Source organism: Vigna umbellata, chromosome 10, assembly GCF_029865625.1.
Source record: "Vigna umbellata cultivar VRB3 chromosome 10, Vumbellata_1.0, whole genome shotgun sequence".
In the NCBI taxonomy this organism is placed as follows: domain Eukaryota; kingdom Viridiplantae; phylum Streptophyta; class Magnoliopsida; order Fabales; family Fabaceae; genus Vigna; species Vigna umbellata.
This window is the reverse complement of record NC_142174.1, coordinates 14,689,311-14,706,288: the sequence shown is the minus strand read 5'-3', so window position 1 is coordinate 14,706,288 and position 16,978 is coordinate 14,689,311. Positions and strand designations below refer to the sequence as shown.

Here is a 16,978-nt window from a genome sequence, read left to right as displayed (position 1 = left end):
ATACCAGAATAACATGACCTTTTTATATTGTATTGTAACCAATTTGATATTATTTATTAGGTGGTGTAAAATTTACTATTTTTACAGTAACTATTTTTAAGTCAAATGAGTTATGTTTTTTTAATTAGTTAAAACTATCAAAATATTTACTTTAATTATTTATAAAAATTGAAAACCCTGGAGAATAGACTTATATTTTCATATTTTACATAATTTTACAAATAAGGATGAAGTGTTTTTCTTTTTCGAAAAAAATTAATTATTACTAAAGAAATTAAATATATAATCTCTTGCATCCTCCATTCGAAATCTTTTAAATCAATTTTACACCTTTCAAATATTAATAAAAGTTAAATCGATAATTTTTTTCACCTTCTAGTTTAATATTTACCATAAAATAAACTTTATAATTAATGTACGGAACGTGATAGAGATATACTGAACAAACTACTGCACATTGTACAGACGTAGGGTAAATAAGACCACGAGTACACTTTGATTTTACGTGGTTTTATTTTTAGTATTGGAATATAATTTTCATGTTCTAACTAAACCCTCTTATTTTAGAAAAAAAATATTCTTTACACACATAAATTTTTACATTTATTTAATACCGTTCTTTCTTATTTTTTTATTTTCTTATTTCTTGAAAAATATAAAAATTTATTTTTTATGACTATTTTATTGTATAAATGTATGTCACCGTTATTCTTTATTTTAATTTACGCGTTTTTAGTACGAAAATTCTCTCTCTGTTTTCTTCTTCTTCTCCATGAGTACAGTCCCACCACCATTGTTAAACGAACAGTCTCCACCATCAACGAACCCACCAAACCTTAATTCTCTCAAACTCCACATTTGAACTTAACTAGAAGATTTCCGAAGCAAGAACTTCCCAATTCAAGCTCATACACGATCCATTCCCACGGTTATCACATGCAATGTTTTGACCTCGAGTCATTACATTACCACATTGCGTGCTTTTTTCGTAATCAAGGAAAACCGAATGGGTCTCTGCACTTCCAAACCCACTTTCTCCTCTACCCAATCAGCCACTCACTCCCCCACTCTACATTCTCAAGATGTTGCCGTCGCAGTCACTCACAGTCACAGCCCCGAACCTCACTTGCGCAGCACCGATGGCGAGAGCCAAAAACCTAAGGAGCTCGAGAACGGTAAGAGATCTCCCTTCTTTCCATTCTACAGTCCGAGTCCGGGCCGCTACGTGTTACCCGTCTCGCCCCGCCGCTTCTTCAAGCGATCGTTTCTGTCGCCCTCGCCGGCAAAGCACATAAGGGCGGCTCTGGCGCGGCGGCACGGGTCGGTGAAACCCAACGAGGCTCCCATACCTGAGGAGGAGGGGTTCTCTGGACTGAACAAGACTTTTGGATTCTCCAAACATTTCGGAAATAAATATGAAGTTGGAGATGAGGTTGGGAGAGGGCATTTTGGATACACTTGTGTTGCTAAGGTGAAGAAAGGAGAGGTGAAGGGGCAACAAGTGGCCATTAAAGTCATTCCAAAAGCCAAGGTTTTCACCAAAATTCACATGCAATTTATAAGTAGTATTAGTTATGATTATCATTTTATTACCCCAATAATTTTAAGCTTTTCACTGTTAGTTTTTGAAAATTGTGGTTGAATTGTCATTCCTAGCTAAGGTTTTAAATTATGTCTTATTATTGGCAATGTGGGGAATTGTGCACAAATGTGACTTGTGATGCAATTGTGGTTGTGGAGAATCTAAAAAACCTTGTGGCCGAAATCATGGTTGGGGACCGTTTTCTATAACCTTGCTCCTTACTGTTAGTTTTATTGATGTTTGGGTAGTTAGTATTGGGGATTTTACTGGGTTCGATTGTGATGGTCATGCATTTCTACTTTTCCATATCAGTTTATGCTGTCTAAAACAGTACTGATTTCTTAACAAATATGATAAAATGCTGAGGCAAAGAAAAAGACCGGCTGAAACTTTTCAATGCTTGTTTAGACTTGGGATGTAAAAGAGAGTTCCACTTGAATGGTTGCATTGCTTATAGTCAAGTATGGATCTGTTGTTTTGCTACAATTTGAGTTGAGTAAAGTTCTTACATTTCTTATTGTTATCTTTATTTTATTATTTTCCTTTTAAGCTACTTTGTTACTGCCACAGTTCCATGATTTTTGGGTCTTTAATGGGAATGGATCCACATTCGTAGTAAGGGAGATGTAGACATAAACTTTATTACGAAAATCTATTACGAATGTGGATCCATATCCAGTATCTCAGAATTTGTGATCTATTGTTGTCTATATTCCTTTTACTTGGAATACATTGAGGTAAACCTCCCTAGCCTCTTTGAATTATATTAATAAATTTATTTTTTATGAGAATAAAGCAAAGTCACACTTATATTTACTAATTAATGTACATAATTTATTTTAATTGCAGATGACCACTGCAATTGCTATTGAAGATGTGAGAAGGGAGGTAAAAATTTTGAGAGCTTTGACTAGGCACAAGAATCTAGTACAATTCTATGATGCATATGAAGACCATGATAATGTCTATATAGTAATGGAGTAAGCTTCAATTATGTTGCTTGTTTAAGTTAAATGCTCTAGTTATTGGTTTTGGCAATTTGATTTGGAATACGAAGATAACTTGTCCTCGTTTATTGGATATGCAAGGACAAGTGTAATGAGTTTTGTATTAACAGTTTTTTCTTTAAACTGTTATGCATCTTCTAGGTTGTGTGAAGGAGGAGAGCTGTTAGACAGAATATTGTCAAGGTATTCATTTATTTCAAATGAACATGTGAATTTTTAAAATTTGGATGCCACTGATGCCAATTGGGGATGAATGGAAGTTATTAGTGGCAAAATATTGAGCATAACGAGTATAAGATATCTCTTTGCTCTTTCAGAGGTGGGAAGTACACAGAGGAAGATGCAAAAGTTGTCCTTAGACAAATACTGGATGTGGTTGCCTTTTGCCATCTTCAGGGTGTCGTGCACCGTGATCTTAAACCTGAGGTGAAGTATATATGTGGTTTTTTGAGATTTCTTCTCCCCACCCCACCCTTTTCTGTTTCACAATATTGAACTCAGCTTCTTAGACTACGTAGTCAGATGTATGGAGTATCTTTTTCATTAAAGAACGACCTTTCACTTTTATGATCGAAAAATTATTTATCTTTTTGCGGAGTAAGTAGTAGAAAAAGAAAACAAAATGGAAGCTATGGGAAAGGTTTTATTGTCTGTAATTATAATCTTACTCATTTATCTTGTGTTTGTCTAAGATTTCGTAACAAATGCAAAAGGGGAAAACACAAATTTTAATGCGCCATTTCTAGATTTTTGAGGGCATTTATGAGAAGGAGCATAGTGTTCCTTTTATTCAATATTGGTTTGTGGTCATAATCATCTAGTGCAAATAGGCAATACGATACTTGCGATTTTGATTGATTTGGCATATGGGACTTGTCCTCTGATTCTTATCAAGAACAACTTTTCAAAATGGCTAATTTTTGGATCAGAACTTCTTGTTCACATCCAAGGACGAGAACTCAATCCTGAAGACCATAGACTTTGGGTTGTCAGATTTTGTTAAACCAGGTATATTTTTATTCCTTTTAAATATGTTATGTTATTTATTATCTTGGAGTTGCTTTATTTCTTGACTTTTCATTGTTCTTTACAGATGAAAGACTTAATGATATTGTTGGCAGTGCATACTATGTGGCACCCGAAGTTCTACATAGAGCTTACAGTACAGAAGCTGATGTATGGAGTATTGGAGTGATTGCATATATTTTATTATGTGGCAGTCGTCCCTTTTGGGCCCGGACCGAGTCTGGTATCTTCCATGCCGTGTTAAAAGCTGATCCAAGTTTTGATGAACCTCCTTGGCCTTCTCTGTCAGATGAGGCAACAAATTTTGTTATGCGATTACTAAATAAAGATCCACGGAAAAGAATGTCTGCAGCACAGGCACTATGTGAGTTGTCTCAGCAATGATTGCTGGTTCTTGTGCCTGTATTTATATTTGTTACTTACAACAATTGGGCACCTCAGGTCATCCATGGATTAAAAACAAGGATGTGAAAGTACCTCTGGATATTCTAATATTCAAGCTCATGAAGGCATACATGCGTTCTTCATCTCTACGGAAAGCGGCTTTAAGGGTATGTCTATTTATGTAAAATTTTGTCTGCATTTAACAGTTGATGGTGATAAAAAATAGAACCTCTTGTTGAACTGTATGTCCCATTTTCCTTTGTCATCATCTCTATTGATTTTCATTTGTATGGTTTTGTTCTCCATGGTCTCTTCTTCTTCACCTATTAATGGATATACTACTTATCTAAGAGATTTTGGAGTTAATGTTTCTGGATAAGCGATTTTATTATTCCCCAATTCATCTCAGTAGCAACCCTGTCAATTATTTTACAATGTTTCATAATTGTAACGGTTTCCTTTCTAAAATGTGTGGCGTGACTAAAGAGCATTGGTTCTTTCCGTCATTTTGGTTGTTCCTGCTGCCTTTTCTTTATTGATTACACTATATTTTCTTCTGAACAACTTACTGAAATTTTTCTTCACGGGCACTGGATCAGGCTCTGTCCAAGACATTAACTGTGGATGAGCTATTTTACTTGAGGGAGCAGTTTTCACTTTTAAATCCAAGCAAAAATGGCTCTATTAGCTTGGAAAATATCACAGCGGTCGGTTATGTTTCAATTATTTTTAAGATATTAAGGGATGGTATTTGTCATCTCACAACTTTGGGTTGCTCAGGTCTTGATGCTGAGTGCAACAGATGCTATGAACGAGTCACGCGTACCTGACTTTCTGATATCAGTTAAGTACTATGATTTAGCCATAGAAATTATTCAAATGGCATTCTGTACCTGTAGTAGTTATTGATTACGAATAATATGGGTGGCAGCTTAATGCATTACAATTTAGAAGGATGGATTTTGATGAGTTCTGTGCGGCTGCGCTTAGTGTTCATCAACTTGAAACACATGACCAGTGGGAGCAACGCGCACGTAATGCTTACGAACTCTTTGAAAAGGACGGAAACAAGGCCTTAGTCATTGACGAACTAGCTTCGGTATGTTTTATTTGACTACGATGAATTGATGATAGTTTATGCATACATACCTATTTCAAACTTTCGCGGTGTTGCAGTGTGATTTAAATATATTAATTTTCTTCATTCCTCATGATAACGAGTTACATTTACATAAGGCCTAGTTGTTTCTGAATCAAAAGAACAGCAATTTCAATATCAGTGCAAGTATAAGGCATACAACTAGTTTCAGTTGATGTAATGTCCATGTTTGCCTTTTTATGACATGATAATTTGATTTAACTTGGGTTCATTTGAACAGCGATTTAACTTAGTTTTATCTGAATAATAACCAGGTGCTTGGGCTTGGTCCATCTGTCCCTGTTCATGCTGTTCTCCATGATTGGATTCGGCACACTGATGGAAAATTAAGTTTCATCGGGTTTGTCAAACTGTTGCATGGTCCATCTAGAAGTCTTGCAAAAGCTCAATAGAGATCTAAGAAGCTTAGCAAATATCCAAGGTTGCTTGACTAAACTACACGATGATCTATCTGGCTTAGAAAATTGCTAAAAGAATCATTACAACCATATCTTCAGGTGATTTTCTTTTTTGCACATTGTGGCTCAGCATATACCTTTATAGAATTATCTCGTTCTTTCACCACTTGAGGCAAACCTGCTACAGGCGATTGTATTTTCCACTGTAAAGTTGTAGTGTATTGAAAGGCTAATCTCTAATCTGTAACTTCTTAGAAGATAAACAATGGAGGTGTGTCATTCTTGTGATCTTAATTTTTTTAATCATTATCAATATTTTGTTTTTATTTGAATAATTCTCTTTTAATTATTAATGTTATTATGCTAAAGAAATACGTAAATATTAATAAAAATTAATAACATAATGGTTAATTATATTAAAAATATAATTAATTATACTTGTGGACATAGATGTTTATATTTATAACACAGATTAAAATATAATTTATCATTATTTTTTTCATGCAATCTTTTTAAGAAAGCTTAACATCTCAATTTTTATAGATTTTATATTTTTAAATATTAATACAACTTTTTTTTTTCGCTTTGTTTTCGTCTTCAGCACAAAGACACCGTTTCTCGAAATGTGCTTAAATTTGTGCATGTTTATTTGGTAGAAGAAGAAAAATAAAAACTTTTTAAATTTTTTTAAGAAGCTAGTACATAATCATATTTATTTTTCAAAAAGTCGAACTTTGGACTTCAATATTTTTAAAAAGTAAATAAAATAATAATAGTGCTTAAAATAAATAATGATTAGTTTGTAGTGTAATGTTTTCCGAGGGGATGTGAATAATTTAAAGAGAATTTATAAAAAATATAATAATGAGTTATTAGTATTATGTGTTTATATTTAATATAATGATTATATCAATATAATTAATATGATACTGGATTACAAATTGTGATATTGTCTACTCTTCTGTTTCAATTGAATACATAGTATCATCATTTCTCTCACCTACACTGTACTTACTTAGCTTATAAATGAATGACAAATTTGGAAAAGAAATTTTACTAAAAAAAAATTGAGAAAGAAAAGAAGATTACAACATTAACATCTCAAAAATTGTGTTATAGCTTTTATTGTCTCTGCCTTTGTTAAAAGTTTGAAAAAACATTAAAAGAATATTTGGAAAACATTGATTATTATTTTATTTGAGAAGAAAAAACAATGAAAAAGATAATTATTATGGCCTACTCATACAGACCACCTTATAATTAAATTCGATATTGTTGAAAGTTTTTCATCTATTAGAAATAAGGTCAATTCATAATTTATAAATAGTGCAAACTTCATTCCACAAGCTGGTTTTGTAAGGTTGACTTTTGACTTATACTTAAAGTACACCTCTAACGTATATATATATATATATATATATATATATATATATATATATATATATATATATATATATATATATATATATATATATATATGAATTTAAAACACTTGAATTTAATTCAATTTTCATATTTGAAATTAAAATTAAATTAGTTTAAACTATCGGATAATAATTTAAATAAGTATAATTTTAAACACATGAAATATGTATATTGTTATGCGTTTGTTATGATAATGGTTAAGAAAGAAAACATAATATATTGATTAAAAGCCAACAGTTAAAAACGATATTATGGTTAAATCATATTGAATTTATAAAATCGTAATACGAATCATAAATTTTATTTTTTACTACAAAAATGATAAATTATTAAAATAAAAATAATTTATTTGTCAATACTTCATTAAAATTAAGTTTACAAAATTAATCAGTTTGTAAACTTCTTATAATCTTAATCATAAGAGTTTTTTAAGGATGTAACAGAAAAAATATATACTTTACTTTTAAAATTCAGTAGAGGTGAATAGTATAACAAAATAACACCCTTTATTTTTTATTAGATTTTTAAATTTTGTTTTAATTAAAATCACACTCTTTATTTTATATTAGATTTGAATTTTGTTTTAATTAAAATTTCATTTATCTGTTTTTATTTTATTTTATTTGAATTGAAAATTTATTAAGAAAAGTTAATGTTAGATGATGTTGCAACTCACAATGTTAATAAGGTAAATTTTTAATTATGTTAAATTTTAACTAGGTTCAACACAAAAATGTGAATTTTAATTATATTTAGTTTTAATTAATATATATATATATAAACAAATTTTTAGTTACATTAAATTTTAATTATGTTTAAGTTTTATTTGAAATGAATATACTAACCAAAGAAGGTAATCAGGTACAGCAAAAGAAAAAAAAACAATTTAAAATTTTACCATTTTGTTCAACAAATTTACTGATCTTATTATGTTCTGAGTATACCTATGATTTAATTCGTAAATATTATATAAAATCAAACTACAATGGTTTTTTAAAACATCATTTAACTATTTCTATAAAAAATTCAAATATGTATTTTTAAATATATATTTTTTTAAATTTCGTATAAAAAAATTGTGAAAGTTCAAAATTCAGTAGTATCAAACTTTGGTGATTTTTTTCCCTGCACCACATTACTGTTAATTGTACTCTATTAAGATTAAGATAAGATACTTTTCCTTATTACACTAAGTCATTAATGTACTTATTCTCGTCATTATCTTTGTCATTTTTTCATTCGGGAAGAAAAAAGAAGAAGAAGAAAATAGAGGTTATTCTGAAAACTATCATTTATGTTTGAAAAATTATTTTAAAATGTTTTTTCTGAAATATTCATTTTTGAAATTTATTATATATATTTTAGAAAAATTATTATGAACATTGTATTTCAAAATGCATTTCATTATATTCCAAAATATTTGTTCTAGAAATTGTTTTGAAAATTTTAGACACCTTGTTCTGAAATATTTCCAGAACAATGATAGGTTCCCAAAGTTAAGGGGGTTTAGTTGGAAATTATGGTGGTGCAGAAGTAAAAAGCCTTGATTGAAATGATGCCCGGGCTCAAAAGCCCAGCCTTGCGTTTTGTTTCTTGAGTGCTTCATCCTACACCTCCAACATCTCATCCTGCACCTTCAAAAATTTCATTTTTAACCTTCTGACATCCTGCACCTCTAACCTTTTTAAAAATTTCATTTTTAACTTTCTTCTCTTTCTAATTAAATACATTTTATTTTCTTCTCTTTTTCTATTAAAGACACTCTACACCACCTTAATAATAATTCTAATTTAATTTCAAATTTAAATATTATTTAATATAATTTTATATTTTAATAATTATTAAAATATGATTTATATTATAATAATAACTATATTAAAAAAATAAAAATAAAAATAAAAATAAAATAATAATAATAATATAAAATTTGACTTAATATATTCAAATATATTAAATTATATTAAAATATTAAAATAAATTAAACAATTATTAAATTGTAAATAAAAACAAAAATTTTTAAAAACTTGTTATCGAAAAACAGTTTTGCTTTTTATTTAAAATTTAATCAACGTTTATTTTAACTAAATATTATAGCATTATTTATTATATTTTTATATTTTAATAATTATTAAAATATAATTTATATTTTTATAATAATTTTATTAAAAATTAAAAATAATAATAACTAAAATAAGAATAAAAATAATATTAAAAATCACATTTAATATATTTAAATATATTAAATGATATTAAAATATTAAACTAAATTAAATAATTATTAAAACTGAAATAAAAATCAAAATTTTAGAAAAATTTATTTATCGGATATCCATATCCGATTATAAATTTATCGGACGTCAATATCCGACTAACGTTTCTAAAAGTTTGCTTTTAATTTAATTTAATATTTTGATATAATTTAATATATTTTAATATATTAAATGTGATTTTTAATATAATTTTTACTTTTATTACTTTTACTCTTATTTTAGTTATTATTATTTTTATTTTTTAATAAAACTATTATAAAAATATAAATCATATTTTAATAATTATTAAAATATAAAAATATAATAAATAATGCTATAACTTTAATTAAATTAAATATTGATTAAATTTTAAATAAAAAACAAAACTGATTTTTAATTTTTTAATATAGCTATTATTATAATATAAATCATATTTTAATAATTATTAAAATATAAAATTATATTAAATAATATTTAAATTTTAAATTAAATTAGAATTAATTTTAAGATGGTGTAGAGTGTCTTTAATAAAAAAAGAAAAGAAAATAAAAAGATAGTTATTAAAATATCTTTAATAAGAAAGAGAAGAAAGTTAAAAATTAAATGTGCATGTTAGAAGGTTAAAAATGAAATTTTTGAAGGTGTAAGATGAGATGTTGGAGGTGTAGGATGAAGCAATCTTGTTTCTTTCAATTCAATTTTCGTACCTTTCTCAGTCTTGTCCCAACTTCTAGGGGCCTGTCCTGAATGCTATTACACACTTTCAGGAAATGGATCAGATGAGAGGAAAAAACATTGTCATGGTTTCCTCGTCTGAAGAAGAAGAAGGAGTAGAAGAGGAAGATGACGATGATGATGAAGAAGTAGAAGAGGAAGATGACGATGATGATGAAGAAGAAAGCGATTTCGATGAAGCATCCGAATCCGAATCCGAATCCGATGACTATGACGTTGATGATTCCTCTCTCTCCGATAAAGTCGTCTCCCTACTTCGTGGTATTAATTTACTAATGTTAACGAAGTTATTAATATCGTGTTCGATCAGTGCCGTTAAATTCTACGTTTTATGTGTGATTTTTCCAGAAGGAAAGGATATTCAATCTTTGAAACTAAAGGAATGCAAGGCTTATCTACGGAATCATGGCCTGAGAATAGCGGGAAATAGAGATATTTGTGTTGCCAGGATAAGGGAGCATTGGAGGTAAGGGTTTCCGATTCGAGAAGCCTATTTGACTATTGAGTTAGAAGCAACTTCAATACACGGAAGTTTCGTATGAAATTACTGACCTAATAATCATTTGTAGTTGTTTTCATTTTCTCATTGTTCTTAGAAAGAAAATTTTTCATGTGAATGAGTTTTGCTTGATTTTGTCTCAACAGAAGAAATTATGTTTGTCCTACATAGTTCTAAGAAATATTTGTGCCATATCCATTTAAGAGTAATAGAATGATTCTTTCTTTCTGAAGAAGGAAAGGCTCTTTAGTTTTGGTTTTGAGTTTATATACTTCAAACATTTTGATATCCCAGGTTAAAATACGGAAGTGGATACACGCTCTACCCAAAATCATCCTTTACCATTAATTGTACCGGTAAATTACTCTTTCCTTTTTTGCTATCATTTGCCTAACTTTTATCGTTCTCTGTTAAATACTCGTTTTCTCACTTAACTCAGGTGATGTCTGCATGGGAGATGTTGTACTGTTCAGACAAAAGGTTTATGAAAAGTAATTTGTTTGCACTGGTTACTTTTAATCAATGATTTCTTCCTATCCCTGAATTGTTCCTTTACAACTTAGTTGTACGTTTTACCAGGTTTAGTAAAGTGACTAGGCATGGAAAAATTATAGGAAACAGAACTGTTGCTGGCAGGGTTGTGAAGGAGAGCTATGGTGCAGCTAAACAACAGCATACCTTCACTGTGAGTCTAAAGTTTGCTGCAATTAGTTGGATGCATGAAAAAGAGTTCTGTATTACACTTTGGTCTTTTATTTGGACACCCGTTACTGGATCATATATGCTCTTGTAAAATGGAGCAGTACACAATGGCTATCTTGGTTAGTAAAGTAGAGTTCTGGTTTCTCTCTCAAATTTTGTCTTGAGAATTTCTGTTAGCTTTTATATTTAATCTGGTATTTGCGGTGGTACAATTGTTTTGCAAGTCAATAGCCAATTTCTTGTACTTGAGAACGGAGAAACGTAAATAAAAAATAACACAATTGGTTTTGTAGTTGGATGTTATACCTAAAAAATTTAGTAGCTACTCTTCAAATTATATAATTCAAATTCTTCATCTATGTCTTGCAGGTGGAGGTGTTGTGGAGTACTGGGGTTAGGAAATTGCCTCCACTCTCCCCTTTACTCGTAAAGGGACGGAATCTCTACAAACAGAAAACTTACAGACAGGTATCAGCGTGTGCCAACCTTTATCAATGTTATCTCTTTCAAGTTACAGTTTGTTACTTTCATTGTTCTTCATGATATAGAGATGGAAAAATGAAGCTGATAGAATCGAAGTACTTCATGAGAAGCACAGACGCGGTGCAGCAGCGAGATCTAAGAGAGCGTTGAAGAACAAAAAGAGAAGTTGTTTTGCGAATGAATGTAGAGGTAATTTTGGATTTCAGCAGACGGGTTTGTTGCACTATGTTATAGTTTATCACAGTATTGGTGATAACTTGTCACTCAACTCTTGCTATTATTAGGTTCCAAACGGTCGCATGAAATCCACAATGAAAAACGGTCAAAATCAGGAAGATCCTCTGTAGATAAGGTCAGGCACCAAGATGGCTTCAGAAGAGAAAATAGCTTTCAACCTCGAGCGGCCACTTCATCAACTCCAGTAACACGGAAGGAGAATGCTTCCTCAAGAGCGTCCAGATATACTGGGGGAAGTCATCATTCTGATCAATTTGACCGTTACCAAGTTCCAGTTTATCCATCATATGATAGTTATACGCAAAGTACATACCGATATCATGTAAATTCTCAAAGCAGGAACGTGCCAAGCGAATTCTTTTATCACAACAGAGGTCTAATTCCACCTTCCAGGCCTCCTGTTGGTGAATTCACAACTAGATCGCAACACCTGGTATCCAACCATAATCGTCATACCCAGACAAACCTATACGACTTCGAATTGAAGAATTATGGAGGGAGAAAGTACGGTATATGATGTGATCTATTTTTCATTTGGAAGACTCGGACTTAAACCAGTTTGATTTCGCCTTTGAACAGTTTTAGTTCACATCACAGTGGATGGAATTTAAGCCTTTTTTCTGAAACGTTGGGTTTGGGTTAGGATCTTTAGGATGTACAGATACTTCATCATAGTTGCTGAACCGATATACAATCATGTCAAATAAATGATGCTCCTGATATGCTTTTGGATACTTGTTGTAACTAGTGTCGTTGACTTAAAATTCTCTGAAAACTTTCTTCCATTTAATTCATATATCAATCCACAAAACTGGATCCAGTTGGCAAATAGGTAGGCACTTAAGTTTGATTCTTGATTGTGTGAAAAATATTTTTTTGGTCGAAAGATTATGGGAAAGTATTGATTTAATATTTGATGGTTTTTAATCATGATTAATTTGATAATAATTAGGTAATATCTTGATGCATTATTTTAAGTAATGTGTTCATATTATACAAAAAGAAAAGAAAAGAATGTTATTAAATAAATTACTTTTAAGTTCTAAACATAGATAGAAATAAGATGTGACAACTAATTCTTTGTATTAAGACATTTTAGTGATTGTTTATAAGTATAAATGTGAAGATTTTTGAGTCGGTCTGTAAATGAGAACGAAAAATTGAATTTATGAAAGTATTCGACTAGCCTATGAAAATTTAGCTTCCGGGAAGCTTTCATTGCATCCACGGGTGGCCAAACATGACCTTGTAAACAAATTAAAGCCAATGATGCATCAATAACTACGCTAAAGCTTCTGCACCCCCATAAAATTTCATCTCCCACCCCCATAAAAACCTTTCAAAAAATGTTTTCCCTAAAAGATGGGTGATTGAGGTGCAAGAAGTAATTGCCCGATAAAAGCTATGAAAAATCAAAGAAAAATCTGAAATCGACTTATTAATTACTATATTCTAAATAAAATTTGATACTATAATTAAATTTAAAAACATCATTTATTAACACAAGTGATAATGACTTGTATACTTTGGTCAATAATAACACGTAACAATATTGAAGTTATAAAAAATAGTATACTTTTCGAATTATAAATAATTTAAGAAATGTAAATAACAAAAAAAATTATATGTTAGTTCACCTTTTGGATCCAGTAATAATATACACGCATTAAAAGAGATGTTGATTTCAAATTTTAGACTTGAGATAAAATAAACAAAAAACGAATGACTAACTTAAACTATTATTTTCATTGCAATCGATTATCTTTAATAAAATAATAAATTATTTTTATAATAAACTTTTTCCGTTTCAATCCTTCTTAAAAATATTAACCATCTTTAATATTATATAAATATCTTTTATTCAAGTATTTTTAATATATTGGTTTCCTTTATTTATTTTCACATGTGAATCATGTAAAAAGATCCAGGAGTTCAGCATCCGGTGTGGTGGTTCTATCCTTTACGTCATCTAATTTATGAAGTAGTAGTTATCAATTCAATATATCACACCGCTTCACTGTCGCGTCTCTCTCTCTCTCCCTCGCTTTTCATTCTTTTCTGGAACTATTCAACAAAAACATAAATAAAGATATTCATATCTTCAATTTTTGTGCCCCTCAAATGTCAATTCATACTACTAAATATGGCAGGACGTGTCAGCAACTGCAACTCCTACCTTCACTTTCCAAAGGAAGGCAATCAGAATAAAAAACAAAAATATTTATTTATTTATTTTTATCAATTTTACGAATGAATATCATTTTTCTAAAGTTAATTTCATCCCATTACATACACAATGTTAAGTAAATTCTTACAATAAAGTGAATCTTTTTATTTACCTTTTTTTATGTAGTCGGGATTCCATATATTTATATCACAGAAAATCTTATAGAATAGTTTAAAAGCAGATTTTACGTTTCTCTGTCTAGTACGTCTATAATGTGAAATAACAGATTTGCAATCATAAATCGTATAAATCTCCAACTACTGTTTCGGGAGCTAAAATATCCATGTGAAGGTCAAGGAAATACAGAGTATATGTGTTGTAGGATAGAACACGAAGTTATGCTTCTATCCATGCAACCTTGTTGTCATCCCATTTCCTTTAAACCCCCTTTTCCAATGCTGGGTCCATACAATGTTCCACTTTTTCCAACGCAATAACTTGATCCATTATTATCCACAAATTAACTCTTCATTACCCAATACAATCATTGGGTTGTACACCAAAATCATTTCTATATCTAAATTGTTCATTAATAATTAATTTCTTTCTTTCTATCTCACCTTACAGAACATAACAGTAAAGATGATTACCTGATGATCATTATAATCAAAGTTTAGTACAGTGCCAAAAGCAAAAGCTTTTCTCAAACTAGAGGAAGAAATGAAACACTGAAATTAGGAAAGGTAAGAGAGGTAAATTGAACAAATTAAACTACACATCTCACAGAAATTGATTGCAAACTACTTAATTTATTGCCAGAGGAAGAAGCTAGAAGAATGTAGCAGTGTTGGAACGCAGATCAATTTCTTGGGTCCAAGCGGTTCTGTCCTGAATGTGCAAGTGCCAATATGTTTGAGCCACGGCGTCTGGGTCCACTGTGCCCTCATCCTCTCCACTGCTTATGCTTATTTCGTCCCCAACCGAACCTGATTTTCTCCGACAATAACTGTACATGTACGTCCACAACATATCAGATTAATCAAACCTTATGCTAACTCTGTAGCATTGATTGAAGAATCGTTGTCGCATGTTTTAGTTAATTCATGCATAGATTGATTCACACCTTAAGACTTTTCCTTTTTAGGGGTTTGTTATGTTGACGCATGCATGCATAAAGATGGGGAAAGTAGGACTTGAATCGGAATCTATTGACCGACGATGAATAACAAAAACGAACCTGGGTGGGGCAACAACACCGTCAATGATTACATGTGCTATGTGCACTCCGTGAGGTTGAAATTCCCTTGCCAAGCATTGTGCCAGCGCTCTCAATGCGAACTTCCCGCAGCCTGTCAACATTCATCAATTCAATTTATCAAAACCACTGGTTTTGGTGGAGATAGAATAACAATAACCAAACAATAATCAATTAATGCTTGTTTATTACATAGTTGGGAGTATCCAGGTATGCCATTCAGTGAAGCAGAACAGCCCGTGAAAATGATCGTGCCCTTCCCTCTTTCCACCATCCCCGTCAACACCTGATTCATTCGTTCCACCCATAAATGTTATATCAAACCTAACGAGACTCGTCAATTTGTAGGGAACATTGAATATTTTGTTACTTACTGTAAGTAAATATAGAAAAAAAAAAGGTTAAGGAAGAGAATAATATTATTAGAGAACCTCTTGAGCGCAGTGGAAGGCACCGACGGCGGAAACAGCGACGGAATTTTGAAAAGTGTCGAGATGGATGTTTTGGAAGGAGATGGGGTTGGGAGAGAGGGGTTGGTAATTAGCATTATAGACAAGAACCTCAATGAATCCGAGGGAATGAACTCCTTCGAATGCATCCCTCACGCTTTTGGAATCGGCGCAGTCCACGCGTATCGCAAACACCTGTGCTTTCTCTTCCCTCGCTATTTCCTCCGCCACTCTCGACAATCTACCTGTAAACACACACACGTATATATATACATATATCTACATCATCACCATACTATTTATACATACATACATACACATGATGTAAGCATATAAACGTGCCTAGGTCGCGAGCGAGAATGGCAACAGTGTAGCCATGGTGAGCGAAGTTGCGGGCGATGGAACGACCTAGCTTGGGACCCACGCCAACTATAGCAGCAATGCCTCGGGCGGAGCTAGAGCTTGCGGTGCTTCTGATCATCTTGAACCAATGTTAAGTTACTAATCAAACCAAGAAACGAAAGCTTTCATTTTTGTTTTGAGGTTCAAACAAGATATATATGATTAAGGAGTATGCTTATGGTGTGTCTTTATCCTGAAAAGGAACCGATGCGATGCAGGGTTTGTCGTTTTCAAGAAACTCTTGCACACTGTTATCTTGTAGGTTCTAGCTTATAATAGAGCACGTTACGTTACATTCCTTTATTAGATTTTGAAGGGTGGAGAATTCCATTAGTGGAAAGGAAAGAAAACATGGAGCACTTTAACGGCAGATATTCAATGCATATGGCACAAACTATTATTGTGGTTGCAGCTAGTTGGGAGGGCAGAGAGACATGGGACCCTTTAACACATGCCTCTCTCACTCTCTATATGCTTTCTTTTGCTTGGATGCATATCCAATTCAGGACTCATCCTCCTTAAATTTAATGTCTCTTTTTCCAACAATTTTTTATTCCAGAAAGATATACCATATCCATACAGTTTTATATTTATCATGTTAACTTTTATAAAGTACTACTTTTTTTTTCTTTATCTCACTCTAATAAATTACTTTTCAAATTATAAAATTAAGATATAAATATGAGTCTCGTGAAATTATTGTATTAGAATAGAACTTCTAAAATAAATCTTAAAAATGGCATCAATAATATGATTTCTCTAAAATAAAATAAAGACTCTTGCCGTGAGTTTATATTTATAATATTTGTGTAATCGATC

At 31.2% G+C, this 16,978-nt stretch overlaps 3 protein-coding genes across 3 annotated transcripts; 2 read left to right on the top strand and 1 right to left on the bottom strand.

Annotated features, from left to right (window-relative positions):
- Positions 1-722: 722 nt before the first annotated feature.
- LOC124830802 (CDPK-related kinase 5-like) lies at positions 723-5,882 on the top strand. Its single transcript, XM_047304634.2, has 11 exons — positions 723-1,531; positions 2,432-2,562; positions 2,731-2,772; positions 2,907-3,015; positions 3,519-3,597; positions 3,683-3,979; positions 4,057-4,166; positions 4,599-4,706; positions 4,780-4,842; positions 4,931-5,098; positions 5,413-5,882. The coding sequence occupies exons 1-11, from the start codon at positions 1,007-1,009 to the stop codon at positions 5,548-5,550; spliced, it is 1,770 nt and encodes a 589-aa protein (XP_047160590.1). The 5' UTR covers positions 723-1,006; the 3' UTR covers positions 5,551-5,882.
- Positions 5,883-9,883: 4,001 nt separating this feature from the next.
- LOC124830810 (SAP domain-containing protein) lies at positions 9,884-12,620 on the top strand. Its single transcript, XM_047304644.2, has 8 exons — positions 9,884-10,226; positions 10,314-10,431; positions 10,759-10,820; positions 10,904-10,955; positions 11,044-11,149; positions 11,536-11,634; positions 11,715-11,838; positions 11,934-12,620. The coding sequence occupies exons 1-8, from the start codon at positions 10,001-10,003 to the stop codon at positions 12,401-12,403; spliced, it is 1,257 nt and encodes a 418-aa protein (XP_047160600.1). The 5' UTR covers positions 9,884-10,000; the 3' UTR covers positions 12,404-12,620.
- Positions 12,621-14,690: 2,070 nt separating this feature from the next.
- Positions 14,691-16,425, bottom strand: LOC124830816 (uncharacterized). The gene is made up of 5 exons (XM_088100959.1): positions 16,096-16,425; positions 15,740-15,998; positions 15,501-15,594; positions 15,291-15,402; positions 14,691-15,059 (listed from the first exon to the last, which is right to left on the bottom strand). The coding sequence occupies exons 1-5, from the start codon at positions 16,236-16,238 to the stop codon at positions 14,882-14,884; spliced, it is 786 nt and encodes a 261-aa protein (XP_087957085.1). The 5' UTR covers positions 16,239-16,425; the 3' UTR covers positions 14,691-14,881.
- Positions 16,426-16,978: the final 553 nt, after the last annotated feature.